The 17,730-nt window shown below is 35.9% G+C and overlaps 1 protein-coding gene across 3 annotated transcripts in view; it reads left to right on the top strand.

Annotated features, from left to right (window-relative positions):
* The window catches only part of PTPN22 (protein tyrosine phosphatase non-receptor type 22), a 56,694-nt gene that overhangs the window by 35,972 nt on the left and 2,992 nt on the right, over positions 1 to 17,730 (top strand). For 2 of the 3 annotated variants that reach the window (XM_044238947.1, XM_044238945.1), the window contains 9 exons: positions 1,062 to 1,138; positions 1,240 to 2,054; positions 4,086 to 4,169; positions 4,322 to 4,452; positions 6,550 to 6,577; positions 9,669 to 9,752; positions 9,994 to 10,109; positions 11,312 to 11,342; positions 16,260 to 16,337. In XM_044238947.1, coding sequence (XP_044094882.1) covers positions 1,062 to 1,138; positions 1,240 to 2,054; positions 4,086 to 4,169; positions 4,322 to 4,452; positions 6,550 to 6,577; positions 9,669 to 9,752; positions 9,994 to 10,109; positions 11,312 to 11,342; positions 16,260 to 16,337 — 1,444 coding nt within the window. The remainder of the gene's footprint in view (positions 1 to 1,061; positions 1,139 to 1,239; positions 2,055 to 4,085; positions 4,170 to 4,321; positions 4,453 to 6,549; positions 6,578 to 9,668; positions 9,753 to 9,993; positions 10,110 to 11,311; positions 11,343 to 16,259; positions 16,338 to 17,730) is intronic. The other variant, XM_044238946.1, reaches the window with a different exon arrangement.

Here is a 17,730-nt window from a genome sequence, read left to right as displayed (position 1 = left end):
TCTAGCGAGTCTTTCTAGTTTCTTCTTAGTTTCTGGTGTTTGCCAGCAATCTTTGGCATTTATTGGCTTGCAGATCCATTTCTCCAGTCTCTGTCTCCATTACCACATGGCATTCTCCCTTTGTGTCTCTGAGTCTCTGTTTTTTGTTTGTTTGTTTGTTTGTTTTTAAATAAGGACCCAAGCCATTGTGATAGGGCCCACCTGAATCTAGTATGAGCTCATCTTGACCAATAACATCTGTAAAGACTCATTTCCATATAAGATCACATTCACAGATACCAGGGGTTAGATTTCAACATGTCTTTTTGAGAGTCATAATCAAACCCATAACAGGGGGAATCCTACAATGGTTGATGACATTTAAAAAATGCATATAAACATTTCTAAATTCAGGATATAGTTTATAAATTGGTGGTATCTAAGATTCTACATAACATATTTCATAATGCAATAATTGCTATGAATAAAAAGAATGGCTGACAAGTGTGTGGGAGTATGATTTTAGGTTGAGTGGTCAGAGAAGATTTCCTTATGCAGGTGACATTTAAGTAGAGCACAATTACTTAGAAAGAGCCAGTTATGCAAAATCTGGAGCAAGAGTATTTCAATCAGAGGTAATAGTAAGTGTAAAAGGCTGGAATTGAAAACAAGCTTGGTATGCTTAAGGAATGACAAGAAAACCAGTATAGCTAGTAGGTTGTAAGGAAGAAAGAGGTAGAACAAGTTAAGTATAAGGACCTAATAAGCACTTAGTAATTTAAGAGTTGAGATGATGTCATTTCTGAAGGTAGATTGTTCTTAAAAGTTACCCCCAAAGACATGTTAAAAGTCCCACATTTGATACTATAAGTGAACACTTTCTAGGTTCTATAACACTATTAATCCTTTGATCTTGGTACGTGAACAGGTTCGTGTTGGACTCAATATTTTGGAAACTCATCTCCTTTGTGAATGATTTTAAATCTTATGTTTTCTGAAAAGTAACTTCTCAACTTTATGAAATGTTAAAATATTGCCGTTTCTTTCACTAAAAACCAATGTCTTCCTTATTTCTCTTGAAGATTCAAGCACAGGATTCCGTTCTTAAGCAAAATCCCATTCTAGAAACAGAGTCTTATTCTCCCAATTTACCAAAAAGGTGAGCACAATTTTACACACCCCAGTGTTGTCTCACTGATGTGATGCTAACAGGAGACCTCTCTGGGGTGCGGTGTTATCCTTCCTTTGTTTTTGTTTCAGCAGCTTAAAAGAAGCAGAGATGATGAAACAACAGAGCAAACCAAGGCTAAGGGTGAAAAGTGCAGAAGTTTCTTCTTTTGACTTCAGGACTTTTGACAGAAGTGAAAAGGAAAGGTTAGCCTTGCACGGTGGTGAACAGAGACGTGCTTTTGACCTTTTGGAACTAAACTGTAGTTCTAACAAAAATGCCGACATAACCACACATTGGGAGACCAAGGCATTTCCAATAGCTGGGAAGCCTCTTCAGAAGCATCAGAGTTTAGATTGGAGTGCCATTTTGTTTGGAGCGTGTCCAAATTCTAAAGCTGCCGATGTGGCAGGAAGGTATTTTAAGGCAAAGGCGCCGATAATACGGACCAAATCAACGCCCTTTGAGCTGACACAACAGAGAGACACCGAGGAGTTGGACATCAAGGAAAATGTTTCTTGTTTGGAATCTCTACCCCACAGTTCTTATCTCGCACAGGCTCAAAAAGCGAGGCATGCTTCTTTGGCAGAACAGAATTATTCACTGCCATCAGACTCTCAGCCCCAAATGGGCAGCGCCTCTGTTGCAAAGGGGCAGGACTCTCAGCCTCTTCGTGTATATTCTTACATGTCTGTAGAAGATCCTTATTTCTTATCATTGTCTCCTAGTAGCGCTGGTTCCAAGATGTCTCTTGATTTATCTGAGAAGCCAGATGGAAACGTTTTGCCTTGTTCCTCATTGCCAACATCTTCTACAACCCTCTTTTCTTCTTACAATTCACGTGATTCTTTAGCACTGAGTCCTCCGACCCAATACCCCTCTCCAAACCCAGAGACAGCAGTAGTAGGTAAGGTTTTTTTTTTTGAAGTTTATATGGCATTCTAGATTTCATTCTTCTCTATAGAAGATTTGGTTTCTTTTCATGCTCCCCCTTGTCTTTCTCAGCTTCTTTCTCCTTCTTTCTCCTCCTTTCTTCTCCTCCTCAAAGAAATAAATCCCCAAGGGTTTTCATGATGGGATGAGTTAAAAAATAGCAACATGTAATCATTGATGAAACAGGCAGCAACGGAGACAGGCTCTATGCCAGCAAGAGTGTCCCTAAAGAAGGCAATCCCCATTCCTCGGGATGTTTATCAGAGGTCAACAATTCACCCTTGCTAGGCAGAAGCAAAGGAGCAAAAGCAAAGAAGCAACAGAAAGGATTTGATCCACAGCACTGCATGGTCCCTCAGGACATTTTTGCTCAACCATGTGGCTGCACTGAACTGAACAGATCATTAAGCATTCAGTTCTCCTCTGCGGGAGTTGGAAAAGGAGGACCTGATTTCTTCCCATCCTTGCATAATAACGTAGTAGATGAGAACATGCATTTATATGCTGTGTGGGACTATCCTCTTATACTCCCCTTTACTTTCATTTTTTTTCACCTTTATTGTCCTGGATGTTTGCATATTATGCATATTGTTTTTGTTTTATTGAGTGGTTTGAAAGTTAAAAAGTAAGTATCCTCCTAGAGATAGTTATAATAGCTTGATAGGGAAGAAGGTGAAGAAAAGAGCAAGCTTAACTCTCCAGATATATTATCAGAAGTTTATCAATGACATTTTACCTAAATAGGAGCTAGAAAAAATTTTTTTTTCTATAACATGTTTTATTGTACAGCGTTTCTTAGTAGATAGATGTGTGGATGTGTAGTTTGTGACAAAAATGTTTTACCTGGATCTAATTGCTTCTTTATTCTATATATTTTGGTCCTGTCTTATAATTTAAAGGATTTTTTTAAAAAAGTTACCCACAATACCTTAAACTTCTCTGAGTATTATCTTCAAAAGCAAATCCGAGCTTTAGGGATTGTAACATCATTGACATGTGTGCCACCTGGTGGCAGTTTCTTATAACAGCATTTCAATTTTTCTATAAAAATTCTGAATTTTTCTGTAGAAAAATAGAAAACCTTGTTATACCATTGTTTAGTAAAAAGGAAAAAATCCATATTCTTCACTGTAGAATGAAGAAGTGATACTAAAATCTTTAAACTTCAACCTACTCTGTAACTGAATCCTTGGCATATTTAAAAGTGCTTTATCATGCTTTATTGAATATTGTACATGAAACAAAAGGGTTATATAGAAAATAACTCAAAACTTCCTGAATTAATATAATGTTTTATATTCTGTTAACTGGTACTGAGTGACTCGACCAAAACACTTTGGGGCCTTTAAAGGAAATAGGGAATAACTTTTGAAGAAGCAGCAAAGCCTCCTGGGTTTGCAAATTAAAATGGGAGAATTTACTTTGCTTTTTCCTTGAGTAAAAACATACCAGCTTAAGTATTGTAATGATGCTTGATGGACTTTACTTCGAGGTTAGAATATAAGAATTTCCTTTGGCAAAAAATCTTAAAAAAAAAAAAAAATGAGGTACCTGAGTGGCTCAGTGGGTTAATCCTCTGCCTTCAGCTCAGGTCATGATCTCAGGGTCCTGGGATCGAGCCCCACATCAGGCGCTCTGCTCAGCTGGGAGCCTGCTTCCCCCTCTCTCTCCGCCTGCCTCTCTGGCTACTTGTGATCTCCCTCCCTCTGTCAAAAAAAAAAAAAAAAGAATTTCCTTGGCGGGCACCTGGGTGGTACCGTGGTTTAAGCATCCAGCTCTTGGTTTTGACTCAGGTGATGATCTCAGGGTCCTGAGATGGAGCCTCATATACGATGACTCCAAGCTCACCATGGGGTCTGCTTGAGATTTTCTCTTCCTCCCACTCATGCTCACTTGCTCTTTCTCTCTCCCTCAAACAAATAAATTAATCTTAAAAAAGAAAAAATAATTTCCTTTGGATGTTTCTAATGAAAAATTATGGTTCTATTTCTGGCATTTTGGATAGCAACTTCTCCAAGGATAGATGATGAAGTCCCCCCTCCACTTCCTGAACGGACGCCTGAGTCTTTTATTGTGCTGGAGGAAGCTGGTGAGTACTGTTTCAGTTAGTGTAAAATAAAGTGGATTAACTAGAATATTTCTCAGGTCCTGTCAATGTTCTGCGTGCTGCTGGTGAGTAACATTTGCATTATTCTGTAAGAATTTCAACACTCCTAAGAATTGGACCATATTTACTTTCAGGAGAATTGCTACTGAATGTTCCCAAATCGTTATCTTCAGCTGAGGAGGCAAAAGTTGGAACATCACTACAATGGAATAGAACGTCTGAGTCAAGGACATCCAATGACACTGTGAGACTTAGACCAACTAAGGTCCATAACACTTTTTCTTTTCTTTTCTACTCATCTGGATTCCACGGACCAAAATCATATTCCTTGTATTTTTAAAGTCTATCACTCAACAAATACTAAGCAGTATTTATACTGCTTTTATGTATACCCCTTATACTCATTTATACTCTTTATAGAACAATGTGCTAGAGGATATGGGGATAAGGCAATGGATAAGACACAAGTCTTGCCCTTATGAAACTTTTCAAGTTTGAAGTGACTAAGGAAGGCATAGTGAAAGAGGAAATGTTTGAATTGGTTCCTGAAGTACAGTTAAGGCAAAAATAAATTTTTATAAGTAGGTAGCCTGTTCATAGTAGTCATTTGGTAGGCTGTATCATGTTCTCTGATAATATGTTGTAGAGAACAATTTTTTGAAAGACAGATGCTAAAGTCCATGCTATTTAAGATAAACTTTTCAGGATAATGCTCCCCACTTTTGAAAGTAAAATCACATTTCAATAATCTGTTATGTTTGTATATATTCTATGAACCAACTACGTTAAAATTTCAGAGATCAGAAACAAACATTTTAAAGTAACTACAACTGCAATGCTAGTAGGCAAATATTCTTTATCTTTTTGATTACACTTTTAATATATTTGTAGTTATTATTGTTAATAATATGCTCACATGTAATGGTCTTTACCTTAACAACTGCTAGAGCCAAGAACAATCACTCCTTTTCCAGTGTCATGAAGTAATTTCAATTTCAACAATTTTCCTCCAGTTAAATTTTCTGGGAAATGTTCTGTAGGACAGAAATAAATTTAAAAAGGATCACTTTAGAACCAATTGCCATGACATACAAAAATCACCATAAGGTTATGGCAGAGGATATTTGCAAATGATATATTTGATCAGGGGTTAATATCCAAAATATATAAAGAATTTATACAACTTATATTAAAAACTCCTACATAATCTGGTTTTAAAAATGGACAGAAGATATGAATAGACGTTTTTCCAAAGAAGAAATACAGATTACCAACATGAAAAGATGCCCATCACTAATCATCAGGGAAATGCAAATCAAAATCACAATGAGATGTCATTTCACCAGTTACAATGGTTAAAAAAGAGAAAGAAACAAGTGTTGGTGAGAATGCGGGGCAAAAAGAACCCTCATGCACTGTTGGTAGGAATGCAAACTGGTGCAGCCACTATGGAAGATAATACGAAAGTTCCTCAAAAAGTTAAAAATAGGATTGCCATATAATCTAGTAATTCCACTACTGGGTATTTACCCAAAGAAAACAAAAACACTAATTTGGAAAGATATATGCACCCTTATGTTTACAGTAACATTATTTATAACAGCTAAGATATGGAAGCAGCCCAAGTGCCCATCCATAGATAATAGATAAAGAAGATATGACATATATATGTATACACACATACACACATATATTACACACATACACATCATGAAATGTTACTCGGCCATAAAAAGAATGAGATCTTGCCATTTGTGACAACATGGATGGACCTAGAGGGTATTCTGTTAAGTGAAATAAGTCAAATGGAGAAAGACAAACCATATGATTTCACTTATATGTTGAATTTAAGAAACAAAACAAAGGAGCTAAGCTAAGAAAAAAGAGACAAACAAAACAGACTCATAATTATAGAGGACAAACTGATGGTTAGCAGAGGGAGGTGGGTGGGACATGGGTCAAATAGGTGAAGGGGATTAAGAGCACACTTATTGTGAACAGCACGGATTAATGTATAGAATTGCTGAATCATTACATTTGACACCCAAAACTAATATAACACTGTATGTGATTTACACTTGAAGCTTAAAAAAATAATTAAAAATTTAAAAAATTCACAAGCTTTCTTTATATAAAAGGGAAAAAAGAAATAAATTTAGAGAAAGAGAGTAAAACACTGTAGGAGTTCAGGATGCCTTTTCATAATTTAGTGTGCTTACAAATCAGGAAAAATAAGGTCAACATTTCATGACTGTCTCTATAAGAATATGAAATGCGCTTTCAAAAATGCCTTATATTGCTTAGAGTTTCTAAATTTGTGTACCGATTCTTCTTTCACTTTTTTTTAATTTCTTTCTTTTAGAGTGTAAAACTCCGGAGTCCCAAATCAGGTAAAAAAAAGAAGAAGAAGAAAAAAAAACTCCCCCTGGTTTTAATGACATTTAGCTCTAAGAATTTATACTCTTAGAATGACTCATTAAGTTTAGAGTAATTCACCTCAGGAGATGGCATGGTTCCCATAATGGCTCCTCTATTTATTGTTTTTTGTTTTTTTTTTTTTTTCTGATTTTCCCAGGCTAGGAGTTTTGCTTTGTCAAGGGCAAGGAAAACACAGGATTTTAGAATTCTACTCCCTGACATATAATCCTTAAAAACAAAGACAAAGACAAAAACAATTTCAAGTAGAATTTTCTCAACATTTTGCAGCATTTCTATTTTATAGGTTTTAACATTGTTAGCAGTTTGATTCTTTAGATCTTTAATTTGCTGTTATTTCTCCAGTACTTTGTTGCTGTTTTTTTTTTTTAAAGATTTTATTATTTGAGAGAGAATGGGTGAGAGAGAGAGAGAAGGAGCAGAGGGAGTAGCAAAGGGAGAGGGAGAAGCAGACTCCCCACTGAGCAGGGAGCCCAACATGGGGCTTGATTCCTGGGACTCCAGGATCATGACCTGTGCTGAAGGCAGACACTTAACTGACTGAGCCACTGAGGGGCCTTGTGTTTTGCTTGTTTTATATACCAAATAACGACATCTACAGCTAACATTTATTGGGCACATACAGGCCCTTTACATACGTTGTAACAGGTGGTAGGTTGCCCTTAACACAGTTATTCATATGAACATATTATTCAAATTACATAGGTAATTTAACATAGCGGTTAATGAGCATGGGCTTTGGAGTCAGATAGGCTTTAAATCAAATCTTTAGCCTACCAGGAGTTATCAAAATGCATAACCTTGGTTAAATTATATACTTTCCCTATTGATTTTCCTCACTTATATTATGAGGATAATAGAACTCATTTCTTAGAGGGTTTTTGTAAGGGTTGAGTGAGACAATGCATATAAAGCTTTTAACACAGCGATTATCAAATAATAAGCTCTCATTAAATGTTACATATTACCATCTTTATTAGATAATTATTAAATGAGCAATTCCTAAGCAAGTTCTATATGCTTTATACAGTGTTAGGATAGTCAGGATATATAAGAAAAGATACTTTTTAATGTTTATATTCAAATTGGGTAGGCAAAATTAATACTTACTTGGAACCATTAACTGATAATCTGTGTGGACTGATTCTAATCACCAGGAGCCTGGAAAAAAAGGAAGTATCACTGGAGTGGTTAGGAAAGGCTTCACTGAGTAGAAGAAAGAAATTTAAGAACATGGGTAGACCGAGAAAAAAAGAGGGAATTCCAGGAGCTGGAATCAGGGTAGCATTGACTTAAAAGGTAGAAATAAGCACGATGAGTATAGAGAAATGGTGAGTAGGTTAATTTAGTTGCAATAGAGAATCTATTCTGGGAACTATGGAAAATAAATTTGGATGAAATGTGGAAAGATTCTGAAGGATTTTAAAGTTAGGCAGATAAAATATCCAGGTCAAGGAAATCTATATATAGAGAAAGCAGATTCGTGGTTGCCAATCTAATCTGGGGGGAATGGGAAATTACTGCTAAATGGATACGGAGTTTCTTTTTAGGGTGATGAAAATGTTTTCAAAATAGTGGTGATGGTTGTACAGCACTGTAAGTGTACTGTCATTAATAGCAAATTTTATTATGTGTATTCTATCTACATACATAGAGCTAGGCAGAAGAATTTAGATTTAATGCAATAAGTAATAAGCACTGTAGGTTCTTCATCACGGGGGAAATAAAGATGAAAGTGGTATTTTAGGGGGCACCTTGGTGGCTCAGTCATTAAACGTCTGCCTTTGGCTCAGTTCATGATCCCAGGGTCCTGGGATCGAGCCCAGAATCGAACCTGGAATCGGGCTCCCTGCTCAGCGAGAAGCCTGTTTCTCCCTCTCCCACTGCCCCTGCTTGTGTTCCCTTTCTTGCTATCTCTCTGTCAAATAAATAAAATCTTTTTAAAAAAGAAAAGAAAGTGGTATTTTAGGAAGATATTTGGCAGGATATCATTCACTGCAAGTTAGCTTTAGTTCTCAGTGTACTTTCTAACAGCAGATTGGAAGATGATAAGCAACTTCAGAGTAGTTATCAAATATTTATTAAGTGCCTACTATATGCCAGTTATGATATTAGGTGCTAGAAATAAGGATTGTACTTTACTTTTGCATATCACCTGGTGTATGAGAAAGAAACAACAAGAGAACTTGCTTTAGAGACAAATCCTAAGGCCTAAAGAACCCAAGACCAAAGATAGGTGAAACTCGAGTTTTGAGCCAAATTTTCAGTTTCAAAAGACATTAATATGGTATGTAATTATACTCAGCACCGTATAATGAGATTATTATACACTCTTTGTATCTTTAGGACTTATATTTTGGGAAAATAGCTCTATTATTTAAAATTCTTTATATCATGGAAAATTCCAAACACATTTTAAGTCTACCATAGCAGCATTATCATGCCAATGGAATTAACAATAATCCCTTAATATGATTTTATATAATTTTCTCAAATTGCCTCAAAAATGTCTTTCTACAGTTGGTTTATATGCATCTGGGTTCAAAGTCTACACATTGCATTTGGTTTATATATTTGTTAAGTCTTTTAAAATTTGTAAGAGTTTTCCCTCCTTTTTATTCCCTCATTCCATTATTTGTAGAAGAGTGTGGATCATTTTTCCTAAAGACTGTGAATATTCTGGATTTTTGTTGTTTATATTCTCATGGTTTTATTTATTAACGTGTTATGCTATCCCCAGGATTCTATGTAAAATGATGGTTAGATCTAGAAGCTTGATTAATTTTAAGTTCAATTTCTTTGGAAAACTACTTTTCTAAGAGAGTACAAGTTTTTGATGCATCATAGGTTCATTGGCTAAAAAGCTAGAACAAAAAAATTCTTGTGGCTCCAGCTGTTGTTCAGATTATTTTTTATGTGTTTGTTGTAGGTTAATATTGAAAAGTTGGAAACATTATACAACACCAAAAAGGAGTTTTGACTTCTAATATTTAATTGATGGATTTTTGTTTTGTTTTCTTTTGTTGTCTATCCTTCTTATCACAGATCTACATCAAGATCGTTCTTCTCCCTCCCCACCTCCACTCCCAGAAAGAACCCTGGAGTCCTTCATTCTTGCTGATGAAGAATGTAAGTGACTAGTATATTCCTCTCAAAAAAGCTATAAATATGAGACTGCTAAAAGATTAACAATAAAGTAGGACCTAAATGGTAAAGTATAAAGAATGATTAAACAAGATAAAAATAATACATTAAAAAACCCATAATATAAAAATAATGCATAAAAAAGCCAAGCTAAGAATTACTGAATATATACCTATATATATCCCAAAGGCTTAAAAAGCTATGCATCAAATCATTTTTTTTAAAGGTATACAAGCTCAGCCTGTAAAGACTTATTCTACTAGCTGTCCTAATACCATGGAAAATTCAACATCTTCAAAACAGATATTGAAGACTCCGGGAAAAGGTTTCACAAGGACTAAGGTAAAAAAGATGGGAGTTTTAAGAAATATACCAGAGTCTTCATTTCTGAAGGTGTTCACACCCTTCACCCCTTCCCTGTTGCTAGAATCAAGATGGAAAGTAGATTATTTATAAGAACAGCTGATTGGGAACAAGACTGTTAATCACTAGGGCAACTGATTAAATAAGTCATAAATCATAGTATATGCATATAGTGAAATACTATATAGTTTTAAAAGGAATGAGGATGCTCTCAGTGTACTTATTTATAATTTATTAACTTTTCCTTAAGTGGTAGAAAATATGATCTATATTTGTGTTGTACATTATAAGGGACTCTGGAAGGATACATAAGAAATGAACAATAATGGTTATCTGTGGAGGAAGGGTCAGAAACTGGATAGATGGAGAACAAAGATGGGAGCATTTTGACTATAATATTTTGAATTATAAATTACTGATTTATTTTAAAAATTTTAAATAAAAAATTTCCCTCCAAAAAGAATTTATTAAATATGTATTATATAGAAAACTACACTTCTGTTAGGTGTTAGAAGATAGAAATGTCCTAAAGGATATCTATGTGTCCTTGAAAAGAGAACAGTTAATCCACTGGAATACAATGCCTATATGAGAAACAACATGAAGATATCAAAAAGAACAAAATACCACAAAACAGATTAAAAACATACATGCTGAGGTATGTGAAGAAGAGAAATATGGGTCAGTTCCTGGAAGAGATAAGTTAGGGACTTCACTGTAAAGGAGGCAGAGTGGTTTTGCTGAAAAGGAGAGGGAAGTAGCATGGTAACAGTATGGAGTGGACCTTAGTAAATTTAGTTCAGAGTATGATTTTTAGAAGTTCTTGGCTAGAATGGGAATGGCTGGGTATCATAGCTATCTTCAGAAGCCACTGTGGTTTCTAGAATGGTCCTAATAAAGAAGAAATGTAGGAACTCCTCTTTCTCTGATATTCTGATAGCACTCCTTCTAAATACATAGAGTGATTCTTATGTTGATGGGAAACAAATAGCAAGATAAAATCTAGTGGAGACTTTGCACTGAATTAAAATGGCAAGATGGAAAAATAATTTTGTGCATTTGATGGCTATTTTTAGGGAAATTAATCCTTTCAACTGAAATCTGTATTTTTACTTGATGAAAGTATTTTGGATTTCATAGGAAAATAAGAAAAACTAACATTTTCCTTTTTATTTTTGTAGAGTTTGAAAATATTGAGAAATGTGAAAAAGAGTAAGTTTCTTTTTACTTATTTTTTTAGAATACATATATACTTCCACAATTATGTAATTTTTCCTTATATAACCACTTTGTGAAAACATTAACAATATTATTCCTATACAGAGCCTTGCTAGGGCACTCTGTGTCAGAAGGATCACTCCTGGGCCTTGTAGCATGTGAGGATCCACAGTGCTAATGGAAGCGAGTAAAGGGAAGGGGAGTTTGTGTTTAACAGACAGGAATAATATGATGTGTGCCACTTTCCACCCATCCTGAGATGCTGTCATACAAGTGTGTTATTTAAAATTCCTAGCAGTCTGACCTTGGATGTATTTTCTTTGAAAATAGTCACAGCAAAGCATATTGTGAAACAAATGTGTTGATTTAATGAAAGAAGCAAAGTATTGACACGTTTCCATTTTTGCCAAGTATTATTAGTAATAAAAGTCTGTTGCTTATTATTTTCACTATATTGTAATGAAAACAAAACCAAAAGACTCCTGAAACTGTGGAAAATTGATTATCTCAGAAATCCTTATTTATAACTACACAGTATATAAAAAATAGTGATATACTTTTTATGAATTTGATCCACTTGGTTAATCACCAAGGACCAAACAGTGATTTGGCATTATACTGGTGTTATTATAGGGAAGGACAAAGAGCGCTGAGAAAACACAATTTATGGTATTGTCTATATAAGAAGGTTTATAGCTGAATCTTACCTGTTTCTGCTAAGTTTTCTCTTCACTATCCCATCAATAAACTTGTTCTAGCTTGCCTTCATTGACACTACACCTGATCTTAGAAGTGAATGGATTTCTTACCTATGATCATAAAGTATGATTGGAAAATATACTATTTCCTCTAAAGTGAGTCAAAAGGGAATTTAAACATTTCAGAGAAAACTGTAGTATAAAACAGGGGAAATAAAACAGCCTGAAGCAAAGAAGTGACTGACTTAATAGCTAGCCAGCTTGGCTTGAACAGCTTAGCTTATGAAACACCGTTTTCTTTCTCTTAAAAAAAGAGAAAGAGACTGACTTTTTTTTTTTTTTTAAATATAGCCCCAACCCTATCTTGGGGATATCAAAGACACAGAAATTTCAGGTAAATTTAGGTTGGCATAGTTTCAAGATGTGGAATGCTCAGAAATTCTGAGTCTTATTTCTAAATAAGACTTCCCAGATCATTCTCTAGATCTAAACTAATTTCAATTTATCAGTTGCCTTCATCCTCTGGTCTTTTGTCCTTAAGTGAAGAATAATACCTGGCCCTCAAAATATCCTGAAGCTAAAAAAAATAAAATAAAATAAAATAAAAAAAAATCCTGAAGCTTTAGATTTATCTGCCTGTACTTGGGTATGTCTCCTCTTACCCTTCCAGATGGTTCATGACTCCTGAAGTCCAGATGTTCTCCCTTTAGCCTGGATCTCTAACTTGTCTGTAGTTAAAGCTGGTCTTATTTTTAATAAAGTGAGTGTTCTTGACCTGTGGTTTTAAGCTTGCATTTAAGCATAGTGTTAATCATTCATTGAATATTCATTGAGTGCCTACTGTGTATCCAGCATTTTGAAAGGCACTGGGTATATGATGGGAAACACAACAGGTATTGGACTATGCCTTTGTGGAACTTAAGTCTAGTGAGGGATTCAGATATTAAACAATTCACAGATATGAACATACCAAAACATGGTGATAAATGCTGTGTAGGAAACCAAGAGGGTAACTATGAGAGAGAATAACAAAGGGATTTTTAAAAAAAATTTATTTTTTTCAGCATAACAGTATTCATTGTTTTTGCTCCACACCCAGTGCTCCATGCAATCCGTGCCCTCTCTCATACCCACCACCTGGTTCCCCCAACCTCCCACCCCCCCGCCCCTTCAAAACACTCAGATTGTATTTCAGAGTCCATAGTCTCTTATGGTTCACCTCCCCTTCCAATTTCCCTCAACTCCCTTCTCCTCTCCATCTCCCCTTGTCCTCCATGCAATTTGTTATGCTACAAAGGGATTTATTTTATTTTTTCAATTTTTTAAAAGATTTTATTTATTTATTTGCCAGAGAGAGAGAGAGCGAGAGCATGCGCACAAGCAGGCAGAGTGGCAGGCAGAGGCAGAGAAAGAAACAGGGTCCACGCTGAGCGAGGAGCCCGATGAGGGACTCAATCCCAGGACCCTAGGATCATGACCTGAGCCAAAGGCAGCAGCCTAACCCACTGAGGCACCCAGGTATCCCCAAAGGGATTTATTTTAGAAAGAGTGGTCTAGGAGGCCCTTTCTAAGTGATCATTAAACCTGAGACCTGAAGGAATAGCCAGCCAGGAGAAAAGTGGAGAGGAGCCCTCCAGATAGAGGAAACAGCATATGCAAACCCTCTGAGGTAGGAGTTCGGTGTATTGTAGGAACAGAAAGGAAGCCATCATAGCTTCATGGTATCAAGGGGGCAGAGCAGTAAAGTATGGCTGACAAGATGGTGGAAGTGGGGAAGAAGGTAGTTAAATCTTTACAGGTCATGCTAAGTAGTTTAGAATTTTTTCTAAGTGTAATGGGAAGTCACTGAAGAGCTTTAGGCAGAGACGTTACATGATCTGTTTTTAAAAAAGATCCTGCTATCTGCTGTGTGGAGAGTGAATTATAGGGTGACAAGAACTAAAGATATTGACCACGGTCTCTGATGCCTACTTTTGGTGGGAAACACTACTCAGGTATCCCTCAGTTGCAAGTGATAGAAAAACCAATGTAAGCTAGCTTAAGTGGAAAAGGGGGATTCATTGGCCTGTAACCAAGAGTTCAAATGATATAATCAGGACCTAATCTCATTCCATATCTCCAGCTTTGTTTTACTCTGGTTTGCTCATTCATGAGGAGGCTTTTATCATGTGGTTTCAGGCTTGTGATGGAAAAAATTAGCTCTTTCCTGGTTGCTCAAGGAACAGTCTGATGACTAGGGCTGATTGGGCCTGATTGTCTTGGTTTGATTCATTTGCCCATCCTTGAACCAATTTATTGCCAGTATATTCTGATTAAGCAGAGCGGTGTCATACTGTCATACTGTTAACTATTATTAAAATATTTAACAATTGTTATATATGGACACTGACCAATAAGAAATGAGGTCAGACCTAAATACCTGGTATGATTATGGCAATGCCCCAACTGAAAATTAGGCCTATAGGTCAGTTCCTTGATTTAAGAGTAGAATCAACTTCACCAGACATAAGGGAGCTGAAAATTGGGGAGGGGTGGTTTGCTAAAGGAAAACTCAAATTCTGTTATCAGAAGGAGGAGGAATTAATGCTGGGCAGGCTGCTTAAAAATATCTGTGACATAATATAGTTCTACTGGAGCTGCCACAGGAAAAAACCCAAGATATTTCATTAAGCGAGAAAAGCGAATTGTAGGATAATTAGTCTTATTTATATAATAACTTAACAAAACTAGGTACTTGCAAGTATATTAAGTTCAACCATATGGCACTGCCATTTTGAAGAAGAAACAAAAAAAGCAAACCAAACTGTGACAAGCCAATATGCAAAATAGCTGTTCCCTCTGATATATTTGCAAATTTTGTCCCCTGTGATAAAAGAACAACAAAAACAAAAAAAAACCCCACAACATGCCCTTTGGGCACAAATGTTTTCTGTCAGCTCACATGAAGTTTAGTGATGATTTTGATATGTCTTGAATTTCTCACCTTCACTTACTTCTTACTCATGTCTCTATCCTGAGTCCCTAGCCCAAGGCTTGGCACATAATAGGCATTCAATAAATATATATTTTAATTGAATCTGATTGAAATTCAGTATGTACTCTAGTGATTAATATTCAAGTACCTCCATGAAGAGGGTTTTTTTTTTCTTGAATCCTAGCATTAGGCATGTGTTTACAAACACAGATGCAGTCCCCATACTGCACACTCAAAATGCTGAAAGCCAAAAAAGGTGACTATTTAATAATTTCTCCCTAATCATATGTTCTTTTTACATAAAGTCTTATAGAAGGTTTATAAACCTGAAATCATCTTTTTTCACTGCTAAGTAGTGCATGCACAAAATATGGATGATGTTTTCACTGGACTGTTTTAAAAATTGGGCAGTAACTTTTACATGAATATCTTAAGGTGCTGGGAAGAGAAACATTTTTAAACCGACCTGTAAGTAGCTAAAATAGCAAAACAAAGCAATATAACAATGCTTTTGGGAGATTCTGGGCCTAACTAGAATCATCTATAATGGGAAAAATATAGGTTGGAAAGTGAAGAAAGATATTTAGTAGTAAAGGATACTGTAAGAAAAACCATAGGCGTGCCATGGATGAGCTAATGTGCAAAACAAATTATTTAAAACGTGTTAAGAGTGATCAGAGTGCAGTGGCTCCTGGGTGGCTCATTTGGTTAGGCATCTTCTTCTTGATTTTGACTCAGGTCATGGTCTTAGGACTGTGGGATCCATCGTAAAGCTTGCTTAGGATTTTTCTCTTTCCCTCTGCCCCTCCTCCCTCCACCACTCCCCTGCATGGGCTTGTTCTTTCTCTCCTCTCTCTCTCTCTCTCAAAAAAAGAAAAAAGTGATCAGAGTGCAAAGTAAAATGAAATAAAAAACCACAATGTGAATCCCCCAAGAAGTTGACTCAAAATGTAATGGATGTTATTTCTGAATACTCTGGTGATTTCTCTTTAGTGTTGGGCTTTATTAGACAATCTGTTTCCAAGGGGGAAAAAACCCTTAAAAAAATACCCACACCAAAATGAGATTATAGTGTTAACCCATTTGTAAGCATCTATATTTTGTTACATTATATAGTAATATGTTTATTTGGGAGTATTAATTTGGAGGAAAAGTTTAATTTCAAAATTATGTGGTCTGATAAACAGTAATTGGAGTCTGCCTTCATTTTTTCCCTTACATTTTTTCTTTTGATTCTAGGTATCTGTAATTCTTCCCCACCAAACAAGTCTGCAGACTCTGTTCAGTCAAATTGCTCCAGCTCCTTTCTGAATTTTGGTATGTGTGTTATTTTCCAATAGAGTTAAAAAAATGTTTATCTTATAGTGTGTTACAACTTTAAGTATGATTCAAGGTTGATATTTAAGTCCTTATATTTATATCCTTTCCATGCAATTTATCTTTTTCATTTTTGACCTTAGTTAATAATTCACCTAGGACTGAAATGCCTAGCATAGCAGAAAATGAAGCTAGGTAATGAAATGACTCTGCTGGCATGTAGTAAATAAATGTTACTAGCCAAAGCCAAATGAAATTCTGAGATGCTATGATACTCCAGTTCATATCTAATCAAAGTTAAAAAATACACAAGTATGATAATAACAGTTGCTCTCTCTTATATTGCTCATTCTACATAGGAGCTGAAGCATAATTCTGATAGTTTAAAGGAACTGTTTGCCCCACTGCCCCTAATATTAACTTAAAATAATCTTACATTATTTTAGTCATCCTATTATTCTTTTTTTTTTTAAGATTTTATTTATTTATTTGACAGAGAGAAATCACAAGCAGATGGAGAGGCAGGCAGAGAGAGAGAGAGGGAAGCAGGCTCCCCACTGAGCAGAGAGCCCGATGCGGGACTCGATCCCAGGACCCTGAGATCATGACCTGAGCCGAAGGCAGCGGCTTAACCCACTGAGCCACCCAGGCGCCCCCTCATCCTATTATTCTATGTGACATAAATTCATGATACTCTTTAATAGTATCACATATACTACAAATTTTTATATGAAATATAGTAATTAATGTAGGCTATTATTACTAAAAATTATTACTGAAAAAGCAGAACCCATGAAATGGTCTGGGAGCCCCCTAAGGTTCCCTAGGACAAGACCTTTAAGGCGGTTGCTCTGTGGTCTTGTCCTTGTTCCTATGGTTAGAGTTGAGTTACTGCCATATCCAGATTGCACGTGGCAAGAAGATGAGAGGAACATGTGTAAACATGTAAAGGTGTGGCCTCCTCTTCTGGTCTTAAGGTACTGGCCTGGAAGTGGCAATATCATGTCATCTCACATTCCCTTGAAGAGAATTTGGATATGTGCTACATCTAAATTGCAAGAGTGACTGTGAAATGTGATAATGCTAGGGAGGCAGTTGCTGAGATACAATTCTGTTCCTGAAGAACCAAGGAAAGATTTTGGTGGAAAGGTAGCAATCTCTGCCCCACCTGGATTATGGTCTCTCTATTCCACCTTGGCCAAATTATTTAACTAGAATCTCGGGATGTTTCTTGAGCTGTAAAATGTTATTTGGATTATGATTACGTTAACTCTAAGGTTTAAAATGTTAGGGAAAAAAAGTTATGATTCTTATGAAATCATTTAGCTAAAAAATTCATAGATTTTCATATAACTTATGAAAAAAGCACCAAACTTTGCCAGTTCCCTTGCTT

Source organism: Neovison vison, chromosome 2, assembly GCF_020171115.1.
Source record: "Neovison vison isolate M4711 chromosome 2, ASM_NN_V1, whole genome shotgun sequence".
In the NCBI taxonomy this organism is placed as follows: domain Eukaryota; kingdom Metazoa; phylum Chordata; class Mammalia; order Carnivora; family Mustelidae; genus Neogale; species Neogale vison.
This window is presented reverse-complemented; position numbering and strand designations above follow the sequence as displayed.